This window comes from Micropterus dolomieu, linkage group LG12 (genome assembly GCF_021292245.1).
Source record: "Micropterus dolomieu isolate WLL.071019.BEF.003 ecotype Adirondacks linkage group LG12, ASM2129224v1, whole genome shotgun sequence".
Lineage (NCBI taxonomy): Eukaryota > Metazoa > Chordata > Actinopteri > Centrarchiformes > Centrarchidae > Micropterus > Micropterus dolomieu.
In genome coordinates, this window is record NC_060161.1 from 31,569,359 (window position 1) to 31,582,570 (window position 13,212).

Genomic DNA, 13,212 nt, shown 5'->3' on the forward strand with positions numbered 1-13,212 from the left:
CTGATCTCAAATTTAAACTTAAATTTGATTAGTTAATGCTACATGTGAATACCCAAATGTGTCTTGCAAAAAGACTAGCTGTATCTGTCACAGGGTGGAGGTACTTTGATTTATTTTGATTTAGTTCCATTTGTCACAAACATCATTATTTCCCACTTTTGCATGTTTAATCTGAGACACTTTTTGTAACACATAGTTTCCGATGAAGTTTTTCTTCGTATCACTCCAGACAGACTGCAGCACTTTCAATATGAGTCTGTCTCTTTTAATTGTGAGGGGACTGATGGTTTCATTCAATTGAAAGGGATTAGGAATAGTGAGGAATTTATGTGACATTGAGAGGACGCCAACGGGGTCTTCCTGCACTACTGATAAGAGCTATCCAGGAGACAGTGGAGAATACTGGTGTGAGACTGATGGAGGAGAGAGAAGCTACAGTGCCAACATCATCGTACAGCGCCCGGGGAGCAGCCCCACCGGTTTCCAAGACAAGTCCTAACTGACTGAGCTAATGCCGCCACAAGTTACTCATTAAGATTTGTTGGTCTTTTAGCTTTTCTAAAAAAGGAATTTACCAAGCATAAGTGTCTGACATTTTATTTTTTATGTTTTATGTTCTTCAGCTAGTCCTGTGATCCTGGAGACTCCTGCTCTTCCTGTTTTGGTGGGTCATAATGTGGTTCTGTGCTGCAGACACAAGGCAACTTCCACCAACACCAAATCTGATTTCTACAATGTTGACGTCCTCATTGAGAGCAGTCCTGCTGATGAGATGCCAATTAACAATGTTTCCAAGTCTGATGTAGGCGTCTACAAGTGCAGCATCCCTGGTGTTGGAGCGTCACCAGGAAGCTGGCTGGCTGTGAGAGGTGAGACATGATAGTGTTACAAAGCTAAAGATGATATTGTGCTAGCTGAATGGCCAGGATGGGTGCAGACTAGTCATAATGATGGCACCGTTCCTATGAAAGGTCCAATTGTTTGGTAGAAATTTTGAAATTTTGTCAGACACATACCAGTGTTGAAAACATTGTGACCGTTAGCGAGTTAAATATTTACCAAATGCTTTACAGCCATCTGGACTAACATGACTTCATAATATGTACGTGCTGTGCTCTATGTAATTTTGATTTATAGAAACTTTTAACCATGCAAAAGGCTTCTTCAGTTCTGACTGACTGGCTGGGAATCTCAGCTATTGATGATGGACAACACTTGGTTCATTAGTGCTTCTAGCTGCTTTGTGACATGAGGCCAAATGTGAGCATCTGTACTTGGAAAGGGATGAAAGGACAGGATTTAAGTAGGAGGAAAGTGTTGTTTCAGCCCTCCTCCCATGTTTAGAGATGGTTTCTCTACTTTGCTGTAAATGGATACTTTGACTCCTTTCAAAACATCTGTCCTCCCTATCCAAAATACATTGTTGGACATTTTTGCCCTTGATTTTAACTTCTTGGAGAAAGATGACTTGGATGACTGAGAATCTTTACAGACAAAAACTTCTGAAGTAAACTGCAAAACAGTTGCTAGTTGTTTTATCTAGACCAAAGAGTTAATACTTAAAATGAGACTATATAATATTTGTACACATGTGTACTTGTCTACCTTCTGCTTCTGCGTAATAATCTACATGTTTAGATTTTTTACACAAACATTTTCTTTTTTGTTTCAGTCTCTGAAGACGATGCTGCAGATGACCCAAACAGTGTGACATATGCAGTCGTCGTCACAAAACAGAGAAAGGACAAAGGTTTATTTGACTTTAATTTAGATTTTTCTTTTCTATAACATGATGTGAGGAACACAAGAAGACTTTACAGATAACTTATGTCTTAAGCATTTACATTTTATGTACATATTTACTCTTTAATTTATGAAACAAAGTTATACTTTTATGATTTGCAATTAAGTTAATCACTTAAATAATAATAAGAGGAGTTGCTTGGTGTAACTCAACTGCCACTTTCAACATTAGGGAGAGCAGTTGAGACGTGCTGCCCAACAGGACTGATGTCTGAATTATTTTTGAATCCTCTCAGTGTGTCATAGATGGTGTTTTTTTTTTAGACACAGAAGACGCTGCTGATAACTTGAGTCTTTGCCCCAAGACAAACCACAGCAGAAAACCACAAAGACAAAAATGTGCCCATTTAGTCTGTCAATGAGTATTTTTAAGTTCATCTTGTCCACCTCTTGCTTACTGCTGGTTTCTCCGCTTCAGATGAGGATGAGTCCTCACTTCAATCTGTTTACTCTGCTTTGACCATGAGTGCGACTCCACAAGCTTGCCGACCTGGTTTGTATAGTATTAAAATGTTTTTAGATAAAATTTCAGGGATTTTTTAAAAATGTGCCCACACAATTGTGAGGATCCCAAATTGTTATTGTCATGAGTTGCAGTTTTTCCCTGTGATTTTGAGTTTTTTCCAATTGTTTCTGGTGTCCTTCTGTTTACCTGTTCTTCTCGTTTCCTTGTCCTTGGTGTTTATGTCTTATCTGGTGTTCTAGCTCGTAGTCCTGTGTTGATTTGATATGGCTTTGATTTGAAGTTTGGTAGTCTAGTTGTAATATTGTTTCTTAGTCACTGCCTTAACTCTTGTTCCTGCGTTTTAGTTCTTTGTCCTTGTTCCCAGTCCTGTACCTTAGTTCATGTTAAGTGTTCACTCTGGTCTGTTTTGTGTTCGGTAACCTTTGTCATGTCTGTTACCCCAGTGATCCCTCTGCATGTACCTTTGGATTTCTGTTAGGATCACCTTGTTTTTTGGACTCTGTCAACCAGCCACTCTGTCAGTAAGTGTGCTCGCCTTTTGTTTGTTTTCCCTCAATAAACCCCCGTTAAACTGCACCTCTGCCTTGCGTTCTGCGTTTGGGTCCTCCAACCTGCTCAACCCACACCCACCGTTATATAACAGTTATCTGTTTAAATCTGGATGTAACTAAGAAGGTCCATATGTAGATTTCACCTGTGAGTTATTTTGACCCCATTAAAGTGACTCCAAGGGAACTGTAGCTCACAATGTAATCAACGATCTGTTAAACTTTGGGTAATTCCTTTGTTTCATTAGTTTCTATGGGCAAGTGAGATGCTGTTCAGATTGTTAGTAGATGTACTATAATTAGAATGAAAAACAATACATAACCCCTGAAATGACCTCAAAAGAGCTTTTATTGGTAATATGAAACAGACGCTGACATGATATTAAGCAGTTTGGCTCAAAAGGTGGAAAAATTTTTCAATTTAGTACAGTTACAACACAAAATCCCAGACAGAAAAATAGTAAAATCTACGTGAAAGCTATGTGGTTGGTCTGAAAATGTAATGTTTGACTTGAAGATGTTCATCCAGATTAAAGGTCAAAAAGGGCTATTCATTATAATATGGAATTACCTTGACAATTATTTTTTTAGATCATTTTATTGAGAAATGCTGTTCAGATTATCAGATTTGTTTTGTCTTTAAGGGGCCAAGTGTAATTTGCAGGGGCTATTAGCGGTGAGATTTCAGATTGCAACCACTACCTTCCCAAGCGTGTGCTTGTGTGCATACACAAACCAATAAGGGAACCAAAACAGAGTCCAACACAATGGAGACCACATCACACAAAATGGTAAAGTAAGATAAACTGCAACGTTACAGTAATATTTTTATCAGCTTGAACTAATGTTATACACCACATAAAATAAAATAAAATAAAATTCTACTTTTTGGAATTATCCTGGAAGATTTTGTATTCATCATTCAATGTATCACGTTAGTTTACCATTGTTTATATGAAATGTTGCCTGGCAAGCAACTGGCAATGCTTTTGGTTAGTTTAGCTGTCCAATAGCATAAAAGCCAACTCTGTGTCGGTTGCAAAACAAAGTGGAGGTCTCTCATGACTCCAGCCTTTTTGATGTTGACTAATTCAGCACATAAACCTTTGTCCTTTTCTTTAGCTGCAGTGTTGTCGCTGTGTATAGAATTCAGAATCAGTGAGCAAAAGGCTCGGGAGCACGCATGACCATCACATGCATGTATTTCGTGGAAAATCTGACTAGATTTTGTCATGTAGGAAGCAGAATGGCTGTTACAGGTAACCAAGAAAGGCGGCAAAAGGTTAATTTCCTGGCCTGCAGCAGCAAGTGATCTTGAACCCTCCATACTACAGCTGCGTGACATGTATGCTCCTCCTAATGTGAACTAAAGAGGTGTCCATCACAAATCAGTCAAGAATACAGAATATAGTGTATGTTAGTGTTTGTTTGTAAATGCTGGTTATGAATGTGTAAAATAAATCTGAAAATCCCTCTTCAATGGATGGATGATGAAATAATGGTGTGCTGCAAACAGACTCATTTTATATCCCTCCTGTCATGCAGATTAATTCATTAAACATTACCAAGTCTTCAAAGTGGCTGGAAAGGAAACCCCTTCAGTTTTTTTCTGAATGACTACAAACTGAGCTCTTTGCATCAGGAATTATGGACAGGGGGGAAACATTTTTCAAACTGGGTCCCTCACCCACCCTTAGTTCTAATATAAACTTGGGCAATTTCAAAGAAGCTCTTGCCCATTAGCCTTATAGTAGTAACACAGATGGAGTCCCAAACAATCATTTCCAAATCAGTGTTGTAGACTCATCCAGGTCATACTCGCATACATATTCAGTTATTCAATGTGATTATAGCGCACAAAAGTTCAACACAGTTTTTTTTTTTTTTTTTATCTTTCAAATTAGACTGACAGTTGTGTTCTTCCTTTAACTTAAAACAAATACGGGGAAAAAATGCCCTTCAATGCTTTTAAAAAAATATATATATATATAAAATAAAGATACTACATCTATCAAATCCAATCTTAAGACCTAGATTATTCAAAGTATTGGTCATGGCTATGTCAGCTGAAATTATGATAATATTTTCATTAGGTTTAACACATTATTATAGTGTAACCATATTTGCAGCTGTATTCTGTGACTTGTGATGTGCTGCTGACTAGTGTTCACTGTAGGTATATTTTCTTGACTTACTTGTGTGTGTTTATAATACGTAACACCCAAAAAACTAATCTGAATTAAGAGGTGAGGATTTAAAGTATGACAAAATATAATACAGTAAAGCTCTCAGGAATTCTGTGTTGCTTTTAAAAAGGTTTCTCCTGTAGATAAACCTTTACAAGGTAGTTTATTTGTCATTTTACAACACAAGGTTGTAGAACAAAACAAAAGTTTGTAGTCCCATCAACTTAACAAATTAATATATTATTTGTCTTTGTTTGGGGAAGTTAACTTCTTTAAATATGACCATGGCACCTTTTCTATCCTCAGTGATTAATTAATTTTAATTCAGTTAAACTCCTGATCTTTAAAAGCTCCTGTGTTTTTCTGCCCATGTTCAAAATTTTCTGCACATTCAGAATCTCTCCAACATATCTGTGTTGCCTGTCCAGAAAAAAGTAATAATATTTCGAGAATAACGTCATCATTTAATGAGAATTCATTATATTTTTAAACAAACCACCTGTCCTACAATCTGCTGTGCATAAGCCTGTGTTGTTCCTCTGCTGATTTGGACCCTTTAGACCATCTGCAGATACAGTAGGCCACTGTTTGGGACTTTACTGGATGAGAGGAGGAGGTGGCTAAACAAAACTTCCTGAAACACTTCTGATCAGGCAGAAATCTCACCACAATTCCACACAAATGTTCACGTCTTTACATACGCTTCACATTTCCTGCACATCTGAATGGGAACATATTTAATGATGATAATACATTTATTTATCATGTAAATACATCTTAAAAGGTTTGTTATTTATTTAAGACAGTGAGTAAAGTGTTGTACTTGATGCCATTTAAGGCTCAACCATAGACCTTTGCATTTTACTATATTACGTATTAGAATATTTCACTGTCATTGAAAATGGCAAAAATGTGTTCCCCGATATTTTCCTGCATCTACATCAAACCTGTCATATTTCAAAATGTTGCATCTATTAAAACCAAAATGAAGGGCCGTTTCATGTTGACTGTTTTTGTTGAACTTTGAGCCTGTTGCCAGGTAACGGATCACTACCATAAAATATGACCGCTGCAATCAAAACCATCAGGAACAATAACAATGTTTCTTTGTTGTGTCAGCATCTTGTTAGGCTGACTGTCTTACTGCAGGAGGCAGAACAGGACCTTTTAGAAATTTGTGTTCAGGCCTTTCTATAAAGTGAGTGGATGAGAGAGATAATAGGAGATACAGGGACATCTGACATAAAAATGACATCTGGGGCTTAGTGTGAAATTAGTTGATGACTGCTGAACACCCTGCAGGGTGCTATGTATTATATAGATTTCCTTTCTGAGAGCTAAACAATGTTTACTACTTCATACTTCAACGAATGTACATTTATTTGGAAGCTGTAGGTACAAGTTACAATAAGATTTACTAACATAACATGTTTAGCTTGAAACATTTTTTGTTAAAGAATAAATAACACAACAGTATATAAGACTGTTAAATTTTGCTTCAGCTACAACATTAAATGCTGCCGTAATATTACTATAATATCACATTCTGCTTGTGTACAACAAGGTATTTTACCTGTGATACTAATTTGCTTATAACTAATCCCCGGGTATGGTGTCCTTTGAAATGTTGCTGGTCACACTAGAGTTAGAGGACAGCCAGAGGATGGGACATTATTATCATTGAGAGAATATTAAACAGACACAACCGTATTTTTTATTTATGTATTTATTTGTAGCACTAAAGACATAAAAATATATAGAAATACAATGTAACGATAATGCAGAAGAGGAAAGAAACCCCCAAGGGCTTATAGCAAAACCTCCCCTCTGGATTTTCAGTTTATATCATACAAAATTATTCTGGAAAAATATGACAACAATGATAAACAGTTTAATAAAACATACACAAAACACACACACTTAAATTGCAACTATGTCATAAGTATTTTTTCATGTTTTCATGACTTAAATACTGACAATGATGAAAAAGGTTTGATAGAGATGGGAATAATATTCTAAAGTAATGGTCCTCTGTATTTTATGGAATATTGTATATAAGAGTTGTTTGATAATAAGGGAGATGAATATTTTTTAAAATCTAGCTTTCTGTTTGATATGTGATTAACAATGATGATACAGTTAATGAAAAGATGAAAAGGTAAATTTCTGCATTAAAACAGAACGCTAGCAGACAGACGGAATTTCTAGGAATAGTGGCCACACATCACAATCTGCCGGTCCCATACACCTCTATCTGCAAACACAGGTACATATTGGGAGCTTGGGTAGAGTCAGTCTGTCAAATCAACGGGCAGTGATGTGCAAAGACAGGGGGAAAAGAAGAATAAAAAAGGACACCCTTACTGCGTGCTATGTAAAGGTTAAAGTTAAAAAAGGCTATCAGTGATGGTTACCCCCCACCCCCTAAGTGGGTGTTGATAATTCAAGATGAGAAACCACTGCTGTATGTTGAAGCCACAGTGAGTGTGGCCCCGGCTTTTACATCAAACTCAGAAACAAACTGAACAGGAAGTTTTCAACTGCTGTAGTTCAGTCTGTTGCTCAGTCAACAGCAAGACACCATGGAGGCTACAGCTCTCTGCTTCAGACTGAGTGAGTACTGAGTCTCAGGTTTCTCTTTTTCCCCAAGTTTTATGTGTCTGAACATCAAAGCAAACATGACTGATAGCTTTGCTCCTTTTTTTTATTCAGTGGTGCTTGAACTCATTCTGGTGGAGACACAAGCTCAGAATCACACTCAAAGTGGTGAGCAACAAAGAGAAAATCCTACAAATTATTTCTTTTAATCATTTTTTTTTTTTACATAATTCTTTCCATCTACACAATCGACATGAGGTTGAACTTAATATGTTAAATATGTTTTCATAAATTAACCTGATCTCAAATTTAAACTTAAATTTCATTAGTTAATGCTACATGTGAACACGCAAATGTGTCTTGCAAAAAGACTAGCTGTATCTGTCACAGGGTGGAGGTACTTTGATTTATATTTATTTAGTTCCATTTGTCACAAACATCATTATGTTCTCAGTTTCAGATGCAGTTTTTCTTCGTATCACTCCAGACAGACTGCAGCACTTTGAATATGAGTCTGTCTCTTTTCATTGTGAGGGGACTGATGGTTCCACTCAACTGAAAGGGATCAGGAACACTGAGGAATTTAAGCCAGTATGTGACATTAAGAGGACGCCAATGGGGTCCTCCTGCACTATTGATAAGAGCTATTCAGGAGACAGTGGAGAATACTGGTGTGAGACTGATGGAGGAGAGAGAAGCTACAGTGCCAACATCACTGTCGCTGGTATGTTTGTTGTATATCTAAAGTCACTTCATGCTCATTTTAAACTACCTGATGTGTTTCACATGTATAATGTCCAGTATGAAACTCAACTGATAATATTCTCTCTCTATATTGTTTTGTTTTTGTTTATAGTGTGTATATAAGTGTTCTCTATACTGTAGTTGTGTCTGATTTTATTATTGTATTATTGTATTAGTAAGCACATTGTGAGCAATTTCAATAGAAGCTGATTCTGATAAAACTCAATGGTCCAGTTCAGACTTTAAATCAATAACTAGTATTCTTTGTACATTTTGCGTAAAAAATTTTGAGGGAAATATCCAAAAATTCAGGAATGCTTGCATCCCATCTGTAGTGATATTTTAGTATGCTGCTTAGACTCTTAAGGTTTATGTGGCCCAACTCTGTCTCCCAAAAAATTATTTTAACAATTATATTGTGCTGACAATCGCAGCAAAGCAAAGGAGCCGGGTTTGCATCCTAATTCTAGTCTGTGGATACGTTTACGAAATAAAAAGACCATAAAGTCACTCAGAACGTTTTTTCTATTAAACCATGACAATGATCTTTCATTAATATGTTAATTAACAACAATTCATCATTATGTTGACTGACAACATAATCCAGGTGTCATTGTTTCTTTTGAAACTCATTTTAAACATATTTGTAAATAAAATTAATTTCTAGTTGACAGGACTGTGTGTTTTTACTTTACTGTCCTTTGGAACTTGTGGAGATTTACCACCCTCACGAAGGGCCCCACTCAGATGGCTAATAAGTTACTCATTAAGATTTGTTGGTCTTTTAGCTTTTCTAAAAAATAAATTTACCAAGCATAAGTGTCTCATTTTATTTATTTCTTGACATGTTGTTCAGCTGGTCCTGTGATCCTGGAGACTCCTGCTCTTCCTGTTTTGGTGGGACAAAATGTGGTTCTGCGCTGCAGACACAAGACAACTTCCACCAACACCAAAGCTCATTTCTACAAAGATGACGTCCTCATGGAGCGCAGTCCTGCTGATGAGATGCCAATTAACAATGTTTCCAAGTCTGATGAAGGCGTCTACAAGTGCATAATCCCTGGTGTTGGAGCGTCACCAGGAAGCTGGCTGGCTGTGAGAGGTGAGACATGATAGTGTTACAAAGCTAAAGATGATATTGTGCTAGTTGAATGGCCAGGATGGGAGCAGACTAGTCATGGTGATGTCACCGTTCCTATGAAAGGTTCAATTGTCTGGAGTTTGATAGAAATTTTGTCAGACACTTGACCAGTGTTGAAAACATTGTGACTGTTAGCGAGTTAAATATTTACCAAATGCTTTACAGCCATCTGGACTAACATGACTTCACAGAGTTGAAAGGTGAAAGTTCAGTGACAGTTTCCTGTAGCATTTTTTTATTTATTTATGGCTGTTTGTTTTGCAGGTTTAAAATTCTATTTAAAATCAAAGTTCATGGGTGGAATTTGTAATCTTACAGCAAATACAATTTCTATCATCTCTCCATCCCCTCCTGAAGAGACCCTCCCCAAAGCCACTGCTGCCCCTAAAGTCCTCATCCTGCTGTGGGTAGTTGTCACCATTTTAACTCTGGGGCTGCTGGTGGTGGGATTCCATCATATTAGGAAACACAGAGGTAAAGAAAAGCAACGTCATCTAATCTGCTGCGTGTTAATTACTTCCTTAAAAACACTTAGAAGAGAAGGCAACTATAGCCGTCAAGTTTATGAAGGAGTGCATCATATCACACATTGGGTTTGATATTCATGTAACAGTTTACATAGTTAGAAATTGAATGGCAAAGAACAGCAAAGTCACATTTGTGTGAATCATGTCCGCTGTGTCCAAAGAGAGTAGGTAATTATTTAAGAATATATATATATACACATATATATAATATTTTTTTGAAATAGCAAAAAATGTAATTCCTCTTTTTTTGTGTCTCTGATGTCAGTGTGCTTGCGTTTCTATCCATCAGTGGTGCTCTGCTTTTCCTCAAAGATGGCAACAGCAGCATCAAACTCCGGCAAAGACGATGAAATAGGTGAGACTGTGTGTGCTGTGATTCAAGTCATTTTTATATATAGAAACTTAACCATCCAGAAGGCTTCTTCACTTCTGACTGGCTGTCAGGGAATCCCAGCTATTTAACCTCTGAAGGGTCACTGTCAAGATGATGGATACCACTTGGTTCGTTGGTGCTCCTGGCTGTTGTAACGTCAGTTGTTAAGACTTGGCCTCAGATGACTCAAACGACCAGAACGACCGGTGTTGGCTTTTTGATATGAGGCCAAATGTGAGCGTCTGCTCAGTCACTTGAGAAGGGATGAAAGGACAAGTGGTGTTGCAGACGTCCTCCCATGTTTAGAGATGGTTTCTCTACTTGGTTGTAGATGGTTGCTTTGACTCCTTTCAAACAATTTGTTCCCCCCTATCCAAAATATGTACACTGTTGGAAATGTTGCCCTTGATTTTAACTACTTGGATAACTATTTATTACTACTAGTTGTTTTATCTAGACCAAAGCGTTAAGTTTATGGTCTACATTTATGCACGTGTACTTATGTCTACCTGCCAACCTTCTGCTTCTGCATTTAATAATCTACATGTTGTTTAGATTTTTTACACAAACATTTTCATTTTTGTTTCAGTCTCTGAAGACGATGCTGCAGATGACCCAAACAGTGTGACATATGCAGTCGTCGTCACAAAACAGAGAAAGGACAAAGGTTTATTTGACTTTAATTTAGATTTTTCTTTTCGATAACAAGATGTGAGGATGACAAAAAGACTTCATGGATAACTTATGTCTTAAGCATTTACATTTTATGTACATATTTACTCTTTAATTTATGAAACAAAGTTATACTTTTATGATTTGCAATTAAGTTAATCACTTAAATAAAAATAAGAGGAGTTGCTTTGTGTAACTCTCCCTGATGTTGAAAGTGGCAGTTGAGACGTGCTGCCCAACAGGACTGATGTCTGAATTATTTTTGAATCCTCTCAGTGTGTCATAGATGGTGTTTTGTTTTTAGACACAGAAGACGCTGATAATTTGAGTCTTTGCCTCAAGACAAACCGCAGCAGAAAACCACAAAGACAAAAAGGTCTGTCAGTATGAGTATTTTAAGTTTTCTTATCTGTCTGTCTGTCAACCTCTTGCTTACTGTGGGTTTCTCTACTTCAGATGAAGATGAGTCCTCACATCAACCTGTTTACTCTGCTTTGACCATAAGAGCGAATCCACGAACCCACCGACCTGGTTGGTATATTATTAAATTGTGTTTCTGTTTGTGCACATTTCTAAAAATGTGCACAAACAGTTGTGATGCTCCCAGATCTTTATGATTTAATGTAACTAATGTAACTAAGAAGGTCCACATGCAGATTTCACCTGTGAGTTATTGTTATTTTGAAGGGAACTGTAGTTCACACTGTAATCAATGATCTGTCACACTTTGGGTGATTCCTTTTTTTATTCCTTTTTTTGAAAAGATGCTGTTCAGATTGTTGGTAGAAACTTTGTGCTGCAATCAGAAAGAAAAACAATGTATTCCCCCTGACATTTCCTCAAAAGAGCTCTATTGGTAAAAAGAAACAGATGCTGACATAATTTTCAGCAGTTTGGTTCAAAAAGTGGAAAAATTCGATAAATCAAAATTTTTAATTTAGTACAGTCATAATACAAAAGTCCCAGACAGAACAATAGTAAAATCTATGCAAAAGCTGCAATCTGAAGTCTCACCACTAGTAGCCCCTATAAACTACACATGGCCTCTTTAAAGTAAGGATTATACTTTCCGCGTCCGCGAGTACGCGACGCTCCGGGGACCAACTGATGTCTGCCAAGCTGCAGAAAGTAGTATAAACAGAAGTAGTCGGCATCCATGGGGTCCACGTCCGCTCCCTAGTATATTCGAGGCTTAAGACACAACAAATCTGATAATCTGAACAGCATTTTTCAATAAAATGATCTAGTAATCCCATGTAATCCTGAATAGACCATAAAGACCTTTTATCTGGATGAACATCTTTATATTTTCAGCCCCACAACTACCTTCCCAAGCGTGTGCTTGTGTGCATGCTTGGGAATAGGGAACTAAAGGGAACCAAAGCAGAGTCCGATACAATGGAGAAGGCATCACACAAATGTGATGTTGAACTAATGTTAGACAGCACATAAAATAAAATAACATTCTAAAGAAACTGGAATTATCATGGAAGATTTTGTATTCATCATGCAAGTGGCAAGTGTTACCGGCGCCAGACCTGGACCGGCAGCAAAGGTTACACAGGCTAAGGAGCACTGAGAGAGATGACCAAAGTTAGCGTCTTGCTCAAGCCAGAGCTCGTTTATTTCTGACCACAATCACACAGAGTCCCAGCCTCATTATCTTCAAATCTCCGCTTAAAGTTCATGTTAAACTAATACTAAACATTTCACAAATAAACAACAAATGACATAAGCAAACTGACAATATAAAATGCATAAAGCATTCTACCTTATAAATAAGTACACATGACATCAAAATAATTGAACAGATATTCGCCAGAATCAAAATTGACTTAACTCAAAATACTAATATGTAACAAAATAATATAGCTCAAAACACACATTCACTTTAGTCTGATTCCTCTGATACACTCACTCACATATTAACAGATGACCAAAGTTAGCGTCTTGCTCCAGCCAGAGCTCGTTTGTTGCTGAGCTGCGCATAAGCGGGGCTTATAGCTGCAGTCTCCCTACTTGATCCACAACAGTACCAGAGCACCATAATAATGATATAATAATAATCTTTATTTGTAGAGCACTTTCAAAAACAAGTTACAAAGTGCTTTAACAAGTGTAAAGACAATAATACCCAAAAGACAATAATACAAA

General features: G+C 37.1%; 2 protein-coding genes across 5 annotated transcripts in view; one reads left to right on the plus strand and one right to left on the minus strand.

The window, feature by feature from the left end:
• LOC123979912 (butyrophilin-like protein 10) overlaps positions 1–13,212 on the minus strand; it is a 102,441-nt gene that overhangs the window by 66,380 nt on the left and 22,849 nt on the right. The window lies entirely within an intron of this gene.
• LOC123980350 (low affinity immunoglobulin gamma Fc region receptor II-b-like) overlaps positions 7,546–13,212 on the plus strand; it is a 12,843-nt gene continuing 7,176 nt past the window's right edge. Inside the window, exons 1-9 of one of the 4 annotated variants that reach the window (XM_046064694.1) lie at positions 7,546–7,616; positions 7,716–7,769; positions 8,056–8,325; positions 9,202–9,447; positions 9,805–9,960; positions 10,279–10,368; positions 10,976–11,053; positions 11,363–11,434; positions 11,515–11,589. In XM_046064694.1, the coding sequence (XP_045920650.1) occupies positions 7,586–7,616; positions 7,716–7,769; positions 8,056–8,325; positions 9,202–9,447; positions 9,805–9,960; positions 10,279–10,368; positions 10,976–11,053; positions 11,363–11,434; positions 11,515–11,589 (1,072 nt within the window). In that variant the 5' untranslated portion in view covers positions 7,546–7,585. The remainder of the gene's footprint in view (positions 7,617–7,715; positions 7,770–8,055; positions 8,326–9,201; positions 9,448–9,804; positions 9,961–10,278; positions 10,369–10,975; positions 11,054–11,362; positions 11,435–11,514; positions 11,590–13,212) is intronic. The other 3 variants (XM_046064695.1, XM_046064696.1, XM_046064697.1) reach the window with 3 other exon arrangements.